Source organism: Kazachstania africana, chromosome 5 (assembly GCF_000304475.1).
Source record: "Kazachstania africana CBS 2517 chromosome 5, complete genome".
Classification (NCBI taxonomy): Eukaryota; Fungi; Ascomycota; class Saccharomycetes; order Saccharomycetales; family Saccharomycetaceae; genus Kazachstania; species Kazachstania africana.
The window spans coordinates 334936-352766 of NC_018944.1; the positions used below are offsets into that span (position 1 = coordinate 334936).

Sequence of the window (17831 nt, forward strand, 5' to 3'; positions counted from 1 at the left end):
TATCTATCTATCTATATATATATATCAATGTAAACTGAGTATAGAGAGTTCTGCATTTGTTGACAAATTTTCATATCTATCAAATTCGGTGATACATTATCTTTATATATGGACTTTTCTATTTAGCCAAATAATATACCATGCATTACGTCAAATCAAAACACAGCGTGTAATTCTTGCTGTTGCCTCAGCCTTGAATTAACTTTGCCGTTAAAGATTCTAAATCTTCCAGAGTTTGAGGTTCCTCAAGTTCGACAACATTGTTGTCGACCTTCTCGTCATCACTGCCTTCTGAAGCGGATTCATACCTTGCTCTTTTCCTTACGGGACGTTGATTTTCATTTTCTTCCATATCATCACTTAATTCACCAGTACCTAGATAAGCCACGGCTTCCTCATCACTCACATCTTCATCATAGGCAGCTTCCATTTCTCTTCTCATGGCTTCAAGTCTTTTTCTCTTCTTCTCCTGCTTCTTCTCTTTTGCAACCAGTTTATCATCTGTGTCAACTCTTGTCATGATTTCAGATTCCTTGTTCAAAAATTTCTCCTTTTGAGCTTCAGCACTTCCCATTTTATGGAATTCTTCTTCCCCTTCTAGTTCATATACAGGATGCGAGTTACCTTCATCATCAAAAAGAATTTTAGTTGCATTTCCCTTTGAGGATAAAGAGGCCTTTTTAGAAAGTGCTTTCTTTTGACCTCTTCTCGAAGTTGGAAGAGTCAGCTCTGGTAATTCCTCTTCAACTAAGGCATGGTTTTTACGTTTAATAGTTATAAAATCATCTTCCGCATCTTCAAGTTCTCCCTTTGTTACGTTTAGATAATGTTCACTTAAAACTGTTTGGTTCTTACGTTCAAACATTTTGTCATATTTAGTTCTCACTGGTTTGGATTTTTCTTCTAGGTCGCCATCATTGTTAGCCTTTGATAGCGATAACAAGCTTCTAGATGTATTCTTGATAGTCTTTGCACGTTCTATAGCTTTCATGCCCTTGATCTTGATTTTTGGTGCACCGGGTAGTCCTAGAGATCTTGCAAAATCCTCTGTTGGTAATTCCTCAAAATGGAAAACTTCCTTGTCTTTCTGGATGTAAATTGATCTTACATAAGAAATAAAAGCCTTCTGAGCTAAATACTTTAGTTCAGGGTCCTTAAATAGCAATGATTGTAATTGAGGCTTTATTGATTTCTTTTTCGACTGCTTGATTGTTAATTTTTCTGGTTCAATGTTTCTTGACTTTAGTCTGTTCAGAAAACCTTCCTGTTCTTGTGGCGTCAACATTATGAGAGATTTACCTTTCTTACCATAACGTCCGGTTCTACCAACTCTGTGAATGTAAGTGTCTACGTCTTCGGGGCAATCGACTTGTATGACCCAGTTAACAGCAGGAAAATCAATACCTCTTGCAACAACATCCGTCGCGAATAGACAAACATGTTGTGCACGATTAAATTTATCCAACGTCTCTGTTCTTGCTTTCTGCTTTTGTCTACCGTGTAAATGCATCAAGGAAATACCTGGTTGCATCTTTCTAAAAGTTTCATAAACAAAGTGAACTTGTTTTGAACTTGAAAGAAATACAATCAACTTTGCTTTAAGATGAGTCTTGATAAAACTGAAAAGAATATCCAATTTGTCAGGCAGAGCCACAATAATATGGGATTGTTGTAAAGTTTCTGGAGTAGCTGAACTATTTGCTTGATTATCATCTGCCATTTCCAAGGTTCCAACACTCTTGTAGTCGGTAAGAGATAGTCTTGCCAAATCGGCAAGCGAATTTGACTGGGTTGCTGAGAATAATAAGGTCTGTCTAGATGCTGGTAAATTACTAACAATTGCATCAAGAGTCTTTTTAAACCCCATGTCCAGGCATCTATCTGCTTCATCTAGAACAAGCATTTGTAAGTTTGATGTACTTAATCCAACAGCTTGATCCAGATGTTGAAGAACTCTACCTGGTGTACCTATTAGAATGTTAATCTTGGATATTCTTTCTGATTCGAACTTCACATCTTTACCGCCGATAACTAAACCCGCAGAGAATGAAGTATGTCTCCCTATTTTGATTAAAACTTCGTAAATTTGCATGGCAAGCTCTCTGGTGGGGGATATGATTAATGCTCCTAAACCATCAAAAGCTGTCCATTTTTCTCTGTAAAGCTTTTCCAAAACAGGTATTAGAAATGCAAGTGTCTTACCAGAACCTGTTCTAGCTGCACCTAGAACGTCATGGCCCTTTAGTGATACTGGTATGGAATCTCTTTGAATGCCGGTTAATTGGATAAATGCGGATTCGTTTAAACCCTTTAATGTTTGCGCACTAATAGGCAAATCTTTAAAAAACTTTGCTTTAGATAAGCTTGGATCGTACTCCTCGACCTTGGCGATTAAGTTTTCGATGTGCTCATTTTCCTTTAAACGTAGATTTTTACGTTGACTGGTATTTAATTTGCCCTTCTTTGCCATATTAAACCCGAGTATAAACGTATATGTTACTGTAATAAACTTGTTTAAGTATTAAAAGATGTATGCGATGAGCCAAGCTTATATTCAGCCTATGTTACATTTTAGCGATGAGCTCTCCTGAAAATTTTCAAATTTGTTTACTCCGTATACGATGATTGATGGAGAGAACTCTGACAGAGAAAAAATTCTTACACCGACCGAATCGAATAAAAAACTACATATGTTACCTGTCAGAAAACAGTAGATTTCATCATATAAATAATTAGTTTTAGTACATAATACGCCTTTAAAATGATAGAAATAATATGTCGTTCTACATATTTGAGTAAGCAAAACAGAATATCGATCCAACTCTGAATAGTAGCTCTTAGCGTGTTCATCACCAGCCACTTACATGTGCACAGGTTTAGATACTTTCTATTATTGAAAAACACACTTCAACTTTTTTCTTGTGCTTCTTGCTAGCATACTTTCCCGATTTCATTATTTGATATCTTTTATTTTACAACTATAATTCATCATGTTCAAAGTAATCACCGTCGTCATCTTCATCTTCATCGTAGTCGAAACCTGCGGAAGCACCTTCTGGAGTACCATATAATTTGGAAGTGATAGGATAAGCGACCTTCGATAAATCATTGAACTTTTCTTCAAAATCCTCAGCCATAGCAGAGTCAAAGTTATCCTCTAACCATTCTAATGTATCATTAGCAGCATCTAACAAAGCTTCTTTGTCTTCTTCCTCTAATTTATCACTTAAATCACCATTTACTTGGTTCTTGATGGAGTGTGCGTAGTTCTCTAATTTATTTCTGGCTTCAATTTTGTTTTTGAAAGCAGCATCTTCAGATGCGTACTTTTCAGCTTCTTCAACCATTCTATCAATATCGTCTTGGCTCAATCTACCTTTGTCATTTGTAATCGTAATGGATTCTGATTTTCCTGTACCTTTATCAGTAGCGGAAACCTTCAGAATACCATTAGCATCCAACGCAAATGTAACTTCAATCTGTGGAATTCCTCTTGGAGCTGGCGGAATACCAGTAAGTTCAAACTTGCCTAGCAGGTTATTGTCCTTAGACATGGCTCTTTCACCTTCAAAGACTTGAATCATAACTGTTGGTTGATTGTCAACCGCAGTAGAGAATATTTGTGATTTCTTGGTTGGAATAGCAGTATTTCTTTTAATTAGTGGGGTCATGACACCGCCAGTTGTTTCAATACCTAAAGTTAAAGCATTGACATCTAATAAGACAATATCTTCAACACCTTCTTCACCGGATAAGACACCAGCTTGAACAGCGGCACCATATGCAACGGCTTCATCAGGGTTAATACCTTTTGAAGCTTTCTTACCATCAAAGAATGATTCCAATAATTGTTGGACTTTTGGAATTCTGGTAGAACCACCGACTAAAACAATGTCATCTATAGCATTTTTTTCAAGACCAGCATCCTCCAATACCTTTTCAACAGGTTTTAAAGTTCTCTTGAATAGGTCTAAGTTCAATTCTTCAAATTTAGCTCTGGTTAATGTTTCACTCAAGTCAATGCCATCAACGAAAGAATCAATTTCAATACGAGTAGACATTTGGCTGGATAAGGCACGTTTAGCCTTCTCAGCTTCTCTCTTCAATTTTGCTAATGCTTTATCGTTGTCACTTACATCAATACCGTGCTTCTTTTTGAAAGCTTTAATCAATTGACGAACAATCTTATAATCAAAATCTTCACCACCCAAATGAGTATCACCAGAAGTAGCTTGTACTTCGAAGACACCGTTTTCAATAGATAAAAGAGAAACATCAAAAGTACCACCACCTAAATCATAGACAATAATTTGATGTTCCTTGTCGGACTTATCTAAACCGTAGGCAATGGCAGCGGCAGTTGGCTCGTTGACAATTCTTAAAACATTCAAACCAGCGATTGTACCTGCATCTTTCGTAGCTTGTCTTTGAGCATCATTGAAGTATGCTGGTACGGTGACGACAGCATGTGTAACTTTTTGACCCAAATAATCTTCGGCAATTTGCTTCATCTTACCTAAAATCATACCAGAAACTTCCTCTGGCGTGAACATCTTTTTTTCACCTTTAACTTGAACTTCAACAGCTGGCTTACCATTATCATTAACAACATTAAATGGTAAATGCTTGATATCTCTTTGAACAGATCTATCGTCATATTTTAGACCTATTAATCTTTTAATATCAAAAATAGTATTCTTTGGGTTTGATGCAATTTGGTTTTTGGCCGCATCACCTATTAATCTTTCGTCATCAGTAAATGCAACGTATGAAGGTGTAATTCTGTTCCCTTGTTCATTAGCTAAAATTTCTGTTTTACCATTTTTCATAACAGCAACACAGGAATAAGTGGTACCCAAATCAATACCTATGACGGTACCATAATTCTCAGCATCATCTGCTCTAGCAAGAATGTGTGGTGATTTTGAAGACCCTTGAAATGGTAAAATCACCAAAAATAATGTGTATAAAATGACAGTCAATGGTAACAACCATTTTTTTCCATTAGAACCGCCAAATAACATGTTATCTCACGTCTTTCTGCTCTCAAATAAATAAATAAAAAAAAATACTGCTCAGTAATATCGTATAGTATACTTTACAATCGACAGCAGAGTAAGTTAAACCAACAAAAAAAGTTCTGGCAGTAATCGTAAAGAGTATATATATAAATATATTTTAATATAATAGAGGTAGGAAACTGCTGTCGTGTTCTTTAAACCTCAAAAATAAACTTCTGAATGGACAAGTATGGGACGGAACAATCTGCCAAATCATCACATTAACAATAGTAGATCATGCAGAAAATAGCATAACGTACCTCTTTCCTCACAAGTTTTTGTGACACGTATATGTTTTCTTCTGCATCGATCGAACCACGCTGTCACTTTTCTTCAATTAGAGATAAATACGCACCAAAACTATTTTCTTTTGTTAAAATGAATGGGTGTCATTAAGGCGGTCGAACTTTCTAGAGAAATCTTGAAAAGGAACAGATAATACGGATGAGATGAGGCTACATCGATGAGTTGTTGTTGTACATTGCCAGCCCTTGAACATAGGTGACCGGCCCACATAAAGATGGAAAATGATGCTAATGGCGTACACTTCAGCCATATGAGGACAGCAATCAAGTTGGCCAAGTATGCATTGGATCATGGCGAAACTCCCGTAGCTTGTATCTTTGTTCATTCACCTACTAACAAAATAGTAGCTTATGGGTTAAATGATACGAATAATTCGCTCAGCGGTATAGCTCATGCCGAATTTATAGGAATAGACCAAATAAAGGCTAAATTTGGCGTTGACAGATTGTTGGATGTCTTTAAAGATCTAGTTTTGTATGTAACGGTCGAACCTTGCATCATGTGTGCATCTGCTTTGAAACAACTTGGGATTCAAAAAGTCATATTTGGATGTGGTAATGAGAGATTTGGAGGTAACGGGACAATTTTGTCAATAAACAAAGACGATTCAACGAGATCTCCATCGGGATTAGTCTATGAATCATTTCCTGGCATATTTAGAAAGGAAGCAGTTATGCTACTGAGATATTTCTATGTGAAAGAAAATGACCATGCCCCAACTCCGAGAAATAAAAGTGATAGGAACTTGGACACCGAAACTTTCCCTGATATGGAATGGTCAAAATATGTGGAACGTAGCCAGTTTGCACAAGAATTCGGCTCTCAATATTTAGAAATATTTGATTGCAATCAGGATTTACCACAATTTTCTACAGTAGACTGTGATCTTATCGATAATCCGTGTGATGATATTATTAACTATTTAGAAACACAAATCAATAGCTTCCACTTAGATAATATTCACAAAAAGATCAAACTTGCAAAGTAAGATGTATATCAATCATTATATAGAGTAATAGTATCTCAATTCCTTCAATAAATTGTTCTCATTAGGCGAGATTTTCGGGACTATGTGATTGTTTAAATCGTCAGGTATTGATGCTATCATTCAATTCGTTATTTTCTTTTAATTCAAATCTTTATCAACTTCTGTCCAAGTATCCAGCATTTTCTCGAAAAACTTGATGTGCTCGTCAGCCAAATTTCCTAATGATTCTTTGAGCTCTTTAGTTTTAATACCGTCAAAATGTGAAACTTCCTTCAAAGTCTCTTGTTCAAATGCATCTGCTACTTTTTTCGCCACTTCTAACTCTGTACCTAGTGATGTTATCTTAATTTCTAACTTATTTATCTTCTCTCTTCTTGCAGCCTCTTGATTTATACCTGCTAATTCTTCAAGCTTATTTGTGAGAAAGTTACTACTTCCATAACCTGCTATGAGATTATCCCGCTCTTTGATTGATTTGGTTAGATACTCACTCAATTCTTCATAATCAATCTGTTTTTGATCTTTTAGCTTTAAAAGTTGCCTCATGCTTTCGATATAGTGCTCTAGATCTTTCAAATCAACCAAATATTCAAAATCTAGAAATTTGTTCAAATCATTTAAACCATAAGAAAGTTGTGTTATTCCATCATTGAATACCTTCAGTTTTTTTGATAAATTATCGTTATTACTTCCACTTACAAGTTCGGTCAAATCTTGAATACTCGTCCCGAGCTTTGCATAATCTTCAGATATCGAATCATGCTTCTTGACCACCTTATGATAAATACTGTCGAGTTTTGATATGGTATGATCTAACTTATCATTCTTTTCTTTTATTTCTAGGAACTCTTCGCTTTGAATATTAACAGCTTTAAAGGCATTCATGAATGCATCAGTGACTTCTTCCTTATTAGTTGGCAAATTTGCAACGAAGCTTTTCTTATAGGTATCCCACTCATTACTGACCAAAAATATTTCAAGGATATTTGAACGTGAGAGGATGGGATGTAAAGATATTCTTCTTAAAAAATTTTGTAAACTGTGACATCTCTTCTGGGTAAACCTTTGACTAAACCTATCACCTGCAATATATTGGAATACTTTTTTATCAGGTAATGGCGGAATAATACAGGTAGGATACTCGTTGCTCAATATGTCATGCAGTAGTAAAAGGTCACTGTATCTTCTATGCACTACAATAATTGTTTTAGTGTCGTCGTTATATTTATGATATGAAGGATTATCAGTTTTGGTAGAAATCTGGTAACTTACATAAGAAGTTCCTTGATCACCAGTACGCTTCTGTGGATCAGATACAATAATCTCCAGCTTGTAAATTGGTAGATTTTCTTCTTTGGAAGACCCAGCCTTAATAATTCCCGCCTTTACCTCTGCCATACTATCACCTAACCGTTTACTACTAGCTTACAAATTAGATTCAAACAAAATTGGATTACAATATTGAACCCTTTCAAACTATTGCAGCTGGTCTATATTTGTATGGTACTTCCTGACCTAACGCCCCTTTAAGCAAATGCCATATCTTCCAATTTTATTCCATCTCTCTTTACTTAAACGCCAAAGAGAAAAACAAATTGTTCGACTTATTACCCGGTTTATTTTTATAGTCAATAAACGAAATTTAGTTTTACAGATTTACTATGCTATCAATTGAATGTATTGTAGGTTAACTTCTAATTGAAACTCAATTGGTAATGACATTACGTGAACGCCTCCAAGATGCGCTACCTGAGGGCCATTCTTTCGAATTGCTACATTTGCAAAATATTCCAACGGAAATTACGCCAATTGTAACAGCTTCAAAGAAGTATAATGACGCAACTGACACCTCCACTATCAAAGTGGAAAATTTCTTTGTCCTATTTAATAATAAGAAAGCCGTTTTTGCCATGGAAGTTTATGTTTATTTCACTTTATATAGACAACAGAACGAAATCAAAGGTGAGAGATTGCTATTTGTCTCTAAAGCAGATACCAGCGGTTACTCAGATGTAAAATTTAGCGTCAAAAGCGTGACCACAGCCATATTATCATATTTACTTTCGGTTGATCCAAAAGCATATTTAACCAGGGTCAAGCCTATGACACGAAAGTATGACGATCTTAACAATGAACTAATAACCATTAAAACAGCCACGCAAGACGCTCTAAGGATCTTGGCAAAACGATTAAGAAGTAACGGATCATCTGTTAATGAAAAATTTGATAAGGATAGGCTATATTCGTCCTTCGATTTCCCTAAAGACTTTTCTACCAAAATCTGCCTCTTTACTAGGCCAGCCCCACAATACCTGTTCTCTAAATCGTCCGAAAATCCACATAAGCATGTTCTTAGCGGTGAAGGGCTACTTAAATGGTGGCTGTCGATACTAGATGATATTGCTGTAAATTACTTCACTGAGGACACACAGGCAAAGCTTAGGATTCCTGGCGAAGATACTAAGAGAGTTCAAAAATACTTAGTTGGTACAAAATTTCAAAACTGGTCTGTTGGTGATGTATTCGCAAACTCATCCAACTCTTTAGCTGCCTATGCAATACCACTATTCCCAGATGACCCGAAATCACGGTTCTTGCATGAGTTAGTGGAAGAAAACAGAATTAAAACAACCAGTCTGAAAAGTTTTTGGATTGAATTACAAGAAAGACAGGAATTTAAGCTAAGCGTCATGGTTTCCGTCATAGGCATAATAGGTCATACCAAGCCTTTTCCTCAATCAGTTATACGCACCGCTGAAACATTGGTAACAAAATCAAAAAAACAATTTAGCTACATAAAAAGCTACATTACTGGGGAAGAGTTCAATAAGGTAGAAGGAGCTCATGCATCTTATCAAAATGTAAAAGACTATTACCATGCTAGACTCCACGCTGATCTAGTCCCTTTAGAGGGCAAGAAAAAGTCAATTATGTGCAAGACAAACTTACAATCACATCAACCTGTAATAACTATGCTTCAACCACGTAAAAAGCGGAAGCAATAGCATTTAATTACACCAAATAACACATTATGTAGACACTAAATAATAATTGAAATCCACAGGATATCCTGTCCTAATCACATTAAAAAAATATCTCTTTAAAGGTACCAAATACATCACCTGATCATTAAAAAACTTTATCTATTTGTATATTATTTAATTTTATTATATTTTGTGTACGCGTCCGAAGCAAGTATATTGAGACAAAAGAAACTTACGTAAATCAGACACTTTAAAACGTTGGGCAGAATGTATGATTTTATTTCACGTATGCATGCAGTGCACCCCTGAACCTGCTCGGTAAATTGTATATGTTTAGTTATTTAGATACAATATCTTAGTAATATTACTTGAAATTTTGAATGCGATTCCTTCTCTTCTTAGCGTTAGTATTTACACACATGGGCTAATTAGTTTCCTGTCTCAACTTTCGGCCCGAGCTAGTCAAATGGATGGTTATTCAGAAAAAAATCATACGGCATAATAAGTGTCTTGGTTCAACAGTCATAAATAGTATCAACATGACGGGTAGGCCAAAGTTGAGGATTGCTATTCAAGGATGCTGCCATGGTGAGCTTGATAACGCTTTTAGGGCTGTAGCCCGTAGGAATAGGGAGAGCAAGATAGATTTGTTAATTATACTTGGTGACTTCCAAAGCATGCGAAATAAAAATGATATGAATTCAATTAGCATTCCACAGAAGTATCGTCGGATGGGTGACTTTAGCAAATATTATCATGGAAACTCTAGTTTTTCAGTGCCTACTATCTTTATTGGGGGCAATCACGAATCAATGAGACATCTAATGAAGTTGCCTTATGGAGGTTACGTAGCAAACAACATATATTATTTGGGCTACTCCAACGTTATTTGGTTTAAGGGGATTAGAATCGGTTCTATAAGTGGTATATGGAAGGAGTGGGATATTGAAAAGCCAAGACCTGCATGGAATGACCTAGAAAGAGATCATTGGAACACCAATATTAGATCATTATATCACGTAAGAAAGCAAGATCTGATACCTTTATTCATGTTACGGGAGAAAACCGATATTATGCTTAGTCATGATTGGCCAAATGGTGTAGTAGGGTATGGAAACGTCAATGATCTGCTCAGGAAGAAACCTTTCTTCAAAGGTGACATAGAAAAGGGGGAACTCGGTAGTGATCCCAATTGGAAACTACTAAAGAAGTTGACACCAGAATGGTGGTTAAGTGCCCATTTGCATGTGAGATTTGAGGCTATTGTACGACATAACGGCTTGAATCGAGAGCTAAAGGAGAATGAACAAGTTGGGCTTAAGGAAAATGATTCAGCACTTCCTCGTTATGATGCTGAACGAACTGCTGTCAACAGAGAAACGTCTACCGATTTTAATCATGTCAAAGAAAAAAATGAGGAAGAGATAGATCTTGACTTATCCGATGACGAGAGTATAGAGCCAGAGGCAACCCTCCACAACAGTGAAACTAAGTTTCTCGCATTAGACAAGTGCTTACCCCATAGGGAATGGCTTGAAGTGATTGAAATAGATGCCGACACATCTCATCCTTCATGGACTCAAAAAGGTATGTTTTGGGATGCCGAATTTATAAATAATTTGAAATTCCTCGAGAAGTATAAGGAAGAAATTATGCAGAAACCATTCACTGATCTTCAATGGTCAACGTTAATAGATGAAAGAGCCAGTGAATACACAGCCGATGCCTATAATGACATAGACTTGAAAATTCCTCGCTATTCCCCTGGCATACAGAAGAGGGAAAACGAACAAACTTCAATGTTTTTAGGGAAATTTCTGAACCATTGATTGAATATCTTTTGCCACATAGAGAATATATGGTTATAATGAAAGGGCTTGCTTCTGAAATTTTTCTAGCAATCGACGTAAGTAGTCAGTATCCGCAAGGGATGGTTGACTCATCATTATATAACGTCACTTATTTTAGTAAGTTAGAACAACTACTTAGCAGCTCTAAGAATCAGTATTGATTAAAACTTTTTAATGCATTCTTTTTTTTATTATGACCATGAATCTCCTTCATATATGGCATGGCGCCTTTAGGAACAGTCGTGACATTTCGAAAACGCCAAACTCCTCTGACACAAGATTTTATATGAGCTTAAACGGATACAAAACTACGAGAAAAAGATAATTCGCTTTCTGTAACACCCTATAGTGGCCAGAGTAGTCTGTCCAAGAAAGGTCTGCTCGAAGGCGTGGTTTTTATTGTGTGGAAGATTTATACCTTCGAAGGTCCGATAATTGGAATTGATACATAAGTATTCCGAATATTTATAGAATGTGATATCCAAAAATGGGATGACACAAGTAAAAGTAAATAAATAAATAAATAAATAAATTTTCCATATAAAAAACTTCAAGCTCAACCAAATTTTTATGTGAATTGTTGCTGCATACTGATGCAGTTTGTAGCACCTTCTTTCTGAAAAGGTTGCATATTAGCGTTGTTGTTGGATATACCTTGCCATCGAATGCTTTAACGTGTATTGTGAAGAAATATGTCTCCACTGCAAATCAAAAACCATAGGAAAACTATTCTCGACGTTTGAAATAGCATATATATCCTGGCACTCAAAATAGACTGAGACGGCATGGATGTAGACCCTGGAGGACTCTAAGTTCAATTCAAAACTTTCAGTTTGATTTTAGATCCGCAAAATCTGTTTGCATGTGCGAAAGTTCCGACTTACATCTCTTCAATGTCCAGTTATGAAACACGTTCATAAGTGTACATAATCCAATGTATTTGTTTTGAGAAAAATATCGAAACAAAAAGCTTTATGGGAGAAAGGGCTGAGCAGGATTAACCATGTCAGTGAGGGAGTTTTTATTTATACTCTCGCAAATATGAATGTCACAAATTCCACACTCGTCATTCATATAATATAAAAGTTGTCCTCCGCCTACTCGCATAAGCCAAGGATATTCCAAATTAAAGAATATATTCATATTAATGAAGGATCAAATACGCTTAATCGATTGTTAAAAGATGATTGGCACAAGAACTATTATTGAAAGATTCACAATTAACACTATATACGTTTTTAAAGCTGATGAATCAGTTTTATAGGCTGACTAAGAAAAGATACTTACATGGTTACGTCTAGTATTTGAAAACTTGCTTTTCACTATAGCCCAGCTCCCTCAGAATACCCGTTAAGGGGCCTTGTTCCGTTGGTTTCGTCTTGTTGCCTGAGTATGCTTCCATGAATGGTGGAGGACCACATACAAAGATATGAGTATTTTTGTTTGGTTTAGCAATATTTTGTTCCAAGAATTTCTTGCTAATAAATCCCACCTCGAAATCTCCTTTTTCATTAGTGTCCAATTTGTCAACAAAATATGTGACTTTGAACCTTTCAGGGTATTTTTCTTGGAGTTCATTTAATTCCTTCTTCAGGAGCACATCCCCAGACGTCTTGTTCGCATATACAAGTTGAATTTTGGTCTTCTCGTTTTTATTTTGTAAAACATGGTGGATAAGTTGGTATAAAGGTGTTATTCCTGTACCCCCTCCTAACAGAGTAATTTCTTCGAATGAATTTAGTTCCCAAGGCCATTTTTTAATAGGACCCTTAAAAGCAAGATGATCATTTGGCTTCAAATTAAATAGATGTGGTGTCATCTTACCATCGTCGTAGTGTTTAATTACAAACTCGATGTAACCCTTTGTCTCCAGGTCACTGACAGGAGTATAAGGTCTTATAATATCTTCACCAGTTTCAGTAGTGAACTTTGTGAAAAGTGCGGAGGTCAAAGTTAGCCCGCTGACGGCGTCTTCTTGCGGAAACTTGAAGAAGAACCTCTTGGTATCATGAGACTCCTGAATTATTTTATCAACGGTCAAGTCGATCCATTCGCCATTACCCTTGAATATTTTTGAAACCTCATTTCTCAAAATAGCAGAATTTGTCTTCGTTGTATATAAATAGGCAGCAGTGGCAATTGCTGCTGCACCTAATGCATATGGTACAAACTTAGCGTTTGGTCTACTCAATCTGGAAAGCATACTAGAATTCATCGAAATTATAATAAAGTTGCGTTTATTTAGTGGTCAAGTGAAATTTCAAAACTACAAATAAGAAGTATCATCCTTTTTATTTGATTTTTAAAATTGCTATTGACCGATAACATTACTTTAATGACAGGACAACACGATGAAATATTCTCCTTGTTTTTACAAATTCCAACCGACATGGTTGGTTGAACCGAAAGTTAAATTACACTCGCACGTCAAACGACGAGGAACTATATATGTATGTAACGGCAAGATGTAATAGATGTTCATTGGATCCACCTCCACGACGCAACTGATGTCTGGAGTGAAAATATCCTAGTAACTTGACTTCTTGACATTTATCGCCCTATGCCAGTTACGGAGTTTTGGGTATTAGAAATTCTTTCCCCTGGCTGAGTTTTTCTTCTTGTTGTTTTACAGTAATTTCTTGGCAATATATCTGTTTTACAAAGTATGAGCCGATACAGCCTAATACTGCTGTTGTGAGAAGGGAGAAAAAGGTTCCCATGATTCTTGTCAAGAATAGGTCTATAGTATAGTTACCGCATATTTTAATATATATTTTGTGGGTTGATACTTATATCTTCATCGACAGGGATTCACGGATAAAATCAATAGTTATCAAGAGCCCGAAGTCTCTGTCCTATTTAACGACTTTTGAAGGAAGAAAAATTGAACTAGCGACTGTTACTTTCAAAAAGCGATTATTTGTTGACATTTCCCAAATTCAAGGCATGCTCTCAAAATTATCACACAAAGAGCTGATCAAATTGGCTGGAAAAAGTTGTGTACCTCCATTGTCACCCAAGTTTCATAAGGGTCAATCTGGTGGAAGAGTGTGTATCGTAGGTGGATGCGAAGATTACACCGGTGCTCCTTTCTTTAGCGCCCATGCTACAGCACTGATGGGATGTGATTTGACACATGTCATATGTGAGAAGAACGCAGCAACGGTGATTAAATCATATTCGCCAAATCTAATGGTGCACCCTTATCTTAGGGACAATGGTTCGAAAAGTGAAATGGACAAGATTAAGTCTTTATTACAAAGAATTCATGTTACCGTTATTGGTCCAGGTCTTGGAAGAGATGACAGTATGCTGAATGCTGTCAAGGAAATTATTCGATACATCCTGGAGGAGCACGAGGGTGATATACCTATTGTAATTGATGCGGATGGTTTGTATTTGGTTTGTCAAGACAAAGAAGTTCGTGACATGTTGAAGAAATTCCCTGTGGGGAGAATAATCTTGACTCCCAATGTTGTAGAATTTAAAAGAATATGTGATGCACTAACAGGTGGCAAAGCTGATGAGATAGATGGTAATAAACGGATGGGGGCCTTTATTGCTAATGAATTAAAATGTATTGTAGTACAAAAGGGGACTTCAGATCAGATATTTTCCCCAGCAAATGCAAGTAGCATGTTAGTAAATTCACAGGAGGGAAGTAATAAGAGAGTCGGTGGTCAAGGTGATACATTGACTGGTTGCATAGCATGTATGCTAGCATACAGTCGTGCTATGTATGATTTCAAGTTATGCGGTGACCCACACCAGGACAAAAAGGATGACAAACTGCAGTGGGTAGATTATGCAATGTTAAGTTGCTACGCTGGATGTACCATCACTCGTGAATGTGCTCGTCTAGCATTCAAAGCTACTGGTCGTGCAATGCAAACGACAGATTTGAACAACCGAGTAGGTGAAGTGTTTAACAAAATATTTCCGTAACTAAAATTTCTTGCAAGCAATTGTATAAGTTATAACCTGTACAGGAGGACGAATATATAAGGATTGACTTTCTAGATAAGAGACCTAGCATGTTTAATGTGACGTTCGTAACATTGGTACGCATTCCTACACTAGTCTAAGTTCCATTCTAACCCCATGCACCACGCTTGGACGAGCTTCCACTAATTTTTTCATTTTTTTTGCGAATACAAACTCTATGGCATCCGCAGAGTGTACTGAAAAACTGGGAAGTGAGTAGTTGGTTCCTGAATTCCTCTCGACGCTTTGAGAGAAAAAGATGAAGCTGGCAACCAAAAAAACAGCACAAAGCCAGAAATTTTTTTGAACAGCAAACAACCAATGCAGTTCTCATGCAGTGATTTCTTGCAGCATGGAAAAAAATTTACTGTTGAAATTGTGATGATCGTGATACTGAATGAAAAATTCCACTCTTGAGAAGTAGATTATAGTGGTATTATCCACTGTCTTACGTGCATGGTTTGAACGAAAACCGTTTGTTTCCTTTTTACACTGTGTGGGTATTTAAAGACAGGACTTTGTAAAAAAATTGGAGCAACGAGTTTTTAAATCATTCTTTTCCTCTGTCATTTCCAATTATTTTACTCTTTTTTAAATAAATTGTACACATATAGTTATTCTACAATGCCAAAGTTAGTTTTAGTAAGACACGGTCAATCCGAATGGAACGAAAAGAACTTATTCACCGGTTGGGTTGATGTCAGATTATCTGCCATCGGTGAAAAAGAAGCTGCCAGAGCTGGTGAATTATTAAAGGAAAAGAACGTTATGCCAGATGTTTTATACACTTCCAAATTATCCAGAGCTATCCAAACCGCTAACATTGCTTTATCTAAGGCTGACAGATTATGGATCCCAGTCAACAGATCTTGGAGATTAAACGAAAGACACTACGGTGCTTTACAAGGTAAGGACAAGGCTGCTACCTTAGAACAATACGGTGAAGAAAAATTCACCACCTGGAGAAGATCTTACGATGTTCCACCACCACCAATTGAAGATGACTCTGAATTCTCTCAAAAGAACGATGTCAGATACAAGGACGTTGATCCAAACGTTTTACCAGCTACTGAATCTTTAGCTTTAGTCATTGACAGATTATTACCATACTGGCAAGATGTTATCTCTAAGGACTTATTAGAAGGTAAGACTGTTATGATCGCTGCCCACGGTAACTCCTTAAGAGGTTTAGTCAAGCACTTAGAAGGTATCTCTGATGCTGACATTGCCAAGTTAAACATCCCAACTGGTATTCCATTAGTTTTCGAATTAGACGAAAACTTAAAGCCATCTAAGCCATCTTACTACTTAGACCCAGAAGCTGCTGCTGCTGGTGCCGCTGCTGTCGCTGCTCAAGGTAAGAAGAAATAAATTTAAAGATCTTGCTATTGCTTCAATCTTTGAATGTTTTTTTCTCCTATCTTTAAACTCATAGATGATATATTTTATATATACGTAAAGTGACTTCAGTCAATAATGTTTTTTTGACGATTTCCCAAAAAAATTTCCGATTCTGTGAATCTTCTGAACTCTTTCTTATTGTACTGCGGTTAACGTTAATGTCGATCATATTTTATGGGATTGGTGACAAAAAGTATCAAAAGATCATTTAAAGTTTTGTAACCTTCCCTAAAATTTCAATATCGCCCGTTACTTGTTTAAAAAAGTTTAACATGCTATTCATAAAATGTAATAATCAGTTCAAGAGATTCCAACGCTATTGTTGAAACCAAAAATAAGCTACCGTCTACGTTAAAGTGGCACATTTGTCACAACGTTGACCCTACTACCTCGCTATCTCAGGTACATATAAATTTTGAAGCAGGCTGTTATATTTTTTTTCCGATGTCTCAAAGGAGAAAAACTTGAGAAATATCAAACCTTGGAAAAAAAGAAGATACTACTATACTGGGATGAACAACATATATGTGCAAATTTATTTTATTATCAGCTGCGGCAGTTTACTATTTTACATGGCTATTATCACAAATGTTTAATTTCGACAATTCATTTCTGTTCCCAATCCCAAGCGAGTACGCCATATTTTTACCAATTTTCCTACTGATTATAGCATTTATGCTAGTAGGCACATTACTTGGGCTTCTCTTACTTGCTAATTCTGAGGATGACACAAAGGAGAAGGAAGATTAAGATACCTCTTTTGAAACCTCTCGAGGAGATCGAAAGAGAAACATAGAATATGAAGTATCGCTGAGTGCAACATTTCGCCAAGAGGAATTATACGGGTTACCGCATCAATAAAGCTGCCTGTAGATGGGTTCTCATCAATGTTGGTGTGAGAAGGATTGCTTTTCAACTCATCCAACCAATCCAACATTCTATGCGACTGCACAGCTAAGGCTTAAGATGATCTAGTTTATACCATTATCATTCATTATTAAGAGCCAGTAAAGCGGGTTAATCGTTCTCAAGATGTGTATACATTTTAGCATGAAATGTAGGAGTCGCTGGCTGTGGCTGCACTATTTAATTCGCCTCAATGACCAAATGGGTATCGATGTTATTTTTTTGAAAAAGAGAAGTTAAAGTATACTGAGATTAAACCACGAGCTAAGGAGAAACACTATAATTGTGGCGTATCTCTAACGTTTTTTCTTGGAAAAAATGATAGTTTTTTTCAATAGTACGTGTGCATGTG

The 17831-nt window shown here is 36.4% G+C and overlaps 10 protein-coding genes across 10 annotated transcripts; 6 read left to right on the plus strand and 4 right to left on the minus strand.

The window, feature by feature from the left end:
* Nucleotides 1-187: 187 nt before the first annotated feature.
* Nucleotides 188-2470, minus strand: HCA4 (RNA-dependent ATPase HCA4; the record flags this gene model as incomplete). Its single annotated transcript, XM_003957404.1, has 1 exon — nt 188-2470. The coding sequence occupies one exon, from the start codon at nt 2468-2470 to the stop codon at nt 188-190; it is 2283 nt and encodes a 760-aa protein (XP_003957453.1).
* A 508-nt stretch (nt 2471-2978) lies between these two features.
* Nucleotides 2979-5024, minus strand: KAR2 (Hsp70 family ATPase KAR2; the record flags this gene model as incomplete). Its single annotated transcript, XM_003957405.1, has 1 exon — nt 2979-5024. The coding sequence occupies one exon, from the start codon at nt 5022-5024 to the stop codon at nt 2979-2981; it is 2046 nt and encodes a 681-aa protein (XP_003957454.1).
* A 556-nt stretch (nt 5025-5580) lies between these two features.
* Nucleotides 5581-6354, plus strand: TAD2 (tRNA(adenine34) deaminase; the record flags this gene model as incomplete). Its single annotated transcript, XM_003957406.1, has 1 exon — nt 5581-6354. The coding sequence occupies one exon, from the start codon at nt 5581-5583 to the stop codon at nt 6352-6354; it is 774 nt and encodes a 257-aa protein (XP_003957455.1).
* Nucleotides 6355-6492: 138 nt separating this feature from the next.
* Nucleotides 6493-7752, minus strand: SNX4 (Snx4p; the record flags this gene model as incomplete). Its single annotated transcript, XM_003957407.1, has 1 exon — nt 6493-7752. The coding sequence occupies one exon, from the start codon at nt 7750-7752 to the stop codon at nt 6493-6495; it is 1260 nt and encodes a 419-aa protein (XP_003957456.1).
* A 317-nt stretch (nt 7753-8069) lies between these two features.
* Nucleotides 8070-9359, plus strand: RTT109 (H3 histone acetyltransferase RTT109; the record flags this gene model as incomplete). The annotated part of the gene is made up of 1 exon (XM_003957408.1): nt 8070-9359. The coding sequence occupies one exon, from the start codon at nt 8070-8072 to the stop codon at nt 9357-9359; it is 1290 nt and encodes a 429-aa protein (XP_003957457.1).
* Nucleotides 9360-9877: 518 nt separating this feature from the next.
* Nucleotides 9878-11167, plus strand: DBR1 (RNA lariat debranching enzyme; the record flags this gene model as incomplete). The annotated part of the gene is made up of 1 exon (XM_003957409.1): nt 9878-11167. One exon carries the CDS (start codon nt 9878-9880, stop codon nt 11165-11167), a length of 1290 nt encoding a protein of 429 aa, XP_003957458.1.
* Nucleotides 11168-12485: 1318 nt separating this feature from the next.
* MCR1 (cytochrome-b5 reductase) lies at nt 12486-13391 on the minus strand (the record flags this gene model as incomplete). The annotated part of the gene is made up of 1 exon (XM_003957410.1): nt 12486-13391. The coding sequence occupies one exon, from the start codon at nt 13389-13391 to the stop codon at nt 12486-12488; it is 906 nt and encodes a 301-aa protein (XP_003957459.1).
* Nucleotides 13392-14134: 743 nt separating this feature from the next.
* On the plus strand, nt 14135-15133 carry NNR2 (NADHX dehydratase; the record flags this gene model as incomplete). The annotated part of the gene is made up of 1 exon (XM_003957411.1): nt 14135-15133. The coding sequence occupies one exon, from the start codon at nt 14135-14137 to the stop codon at nt 15131-15133; it is 999 nt and encodes a 332-aa protein (XP_003957460.1).
* A 663-nt stretch (nt 15134-15796) lies between these two features.
* GPM1 (phosphoglycerate mutase GPM1) lies at nt 15797-16543 on the plus strand (the record flags this gene model as incomplete). The annotated part of the gene is made up of 1 exon (XM_003957412.1): nt 15797-16543. The coding sequence occupies one exon, from the start codon at nt 15797-15799 to the stop codon at nt 16541-16543; it is 747 nt and encodes a 248-aa protein (XP_003957461.1).
* A 555-nt stretch (nt 16544-17098) lies between these two features.
* KAFR0E01730 (uncharacterized protein) lies at nt 17099-17323 on the plus strand (the record flags this gene model as incomplete). Its single annotated transcript, XM_003957413.1, has 1 exon — nt 17099-17323. The coding sequence occupies one exon, from the start codon at nt 17099-17101 to the stop codon at nt 17321-17323; it is 225 nt and encodes a 74-aa protein (XP_003957462.1).
* Between the last annotated feature and the right edge of the window lie 508 nt (nt 17324-17831).